General features: G+C 58.7%; 1 protein-coding gene across 1 annotated transcript in view; it reads right to left on the bottom strand.

Moving 5' to 3' along the window:
• The window catches only part of LOC113208336 (probable G-protein coupled receptor 158), a 52,544-nt gene extending 51,706 nt beyond the window's left edge, over positions 1 to 838 (bottom strand). Inside the window, exons 1-3 of the mRNA XM_052268797.1 lie at positions 804 to 838; positions 650 to 761; positions 377 to 528 (exon numbers count right to left, since the gene is read on the bottom strand). Coding sequence (XP_052124757.1) covers positions 377 to 528; positions 650 to 761; positions 804 to 838 — 299 coding nt within the window. The remainder of the gene's footprint in view (positions 1 to 376; positions 529 to 649; positions 762 to 803) is intronic.
• Between the last annotated feature and the right edge of the window lie 40 nt (positions 839 to 878).

Raw genomic sequence — 878 nt, 5'->3', positions numbered from 1 at the left:
CCCGCCCCGCGCCTGTTTGTCGACATTATGCGCCTGAAAGGCAAGCATTGTGTAAGGGGAAGTCGACCGGGCCACGCGGGCGGCGCCACCTAACCGGGAGGAGCGGCAGAGCCTCGCCCGGGCCGACCCGGAACCGGATGTCGGACGGGGAGGGAGGCGGCGGAAGTTGATGCGGAAGAGCGCGACGACGACTATCGGGCCAATGACGTTGGGGGAGGAGCGGTCCGGAGCGGGAGGATTGGGCAATGCGGTCCTGGGGGAGGGGGGCGGGCAATAACTGGAGGGGGAAATTCAAATGTGTGAGCAATATATCCCCCTCCTTCTCTCCCTCCCTCCCAGTTCGCGGTCTGTTTGCAACTCTTCCCTTTGTACTCACGTGAAGTGCGGGGGCTCGGTGTAGGTGTCGTTGAGCGGTGGGCTGCCGCCCGGAGGGTTCACGGGCCCGTAGCCGTACCGGCACTGGCAGCGGTATGACATCCGGCGCAGGCCGAGTCCGCCCAGCCCGTGGCCCAGGTGGAACGGCACGCACTGCAAGCGAATCAAACAGAAATCTGCTCACACTCTGCGAGGGGTTTTCCAAAAAATCAATGTCTTCCGAGGTTAAATTTTCAGAAATGAACAAGCGGGGACGGCACAAGCAGTCGCTCACCAGGGTGGTGTTGGGGTCGCAGCGGTGGCCGCCGTACAACAGCGGCCCCCACGTGGTGTCGCATGGGTCCACCTCGACCAGGGCGATGTTGAAGAACACGCCCACGGCAGTGCTGCGGGATAGAAGGGCGGATAAACAAATCATCCATTATAACCCTAGATCAAATAAATCAAAAGATTTAAAACCCATTTGAATGTTATAATTAATAAATTACTCTTTCAATGTTTAT

The sequence above is a fragment of the Frankliniella occidentalis genome, unplaced genomic scaffold, assembly GCF_000697945.3.
Source record: "Frankliniella occidentalis isolate FOCC.00 unplaced genomic scaffold, Focc_3.1 Scaffold76, whole genome shotgun sequence".
Lineage (NCBI taxonomy): Eukaryota > Metazoa > Arthropoda > Insecta > Thysanoptera > Thripidae > Frankliniella > Frankliniella occidentalis.
The sequence above is the reverse complement of the archived record's forward strand: the minus strand, read 5'-3'. Positions and strand labels throughout refer to the sequence as shown.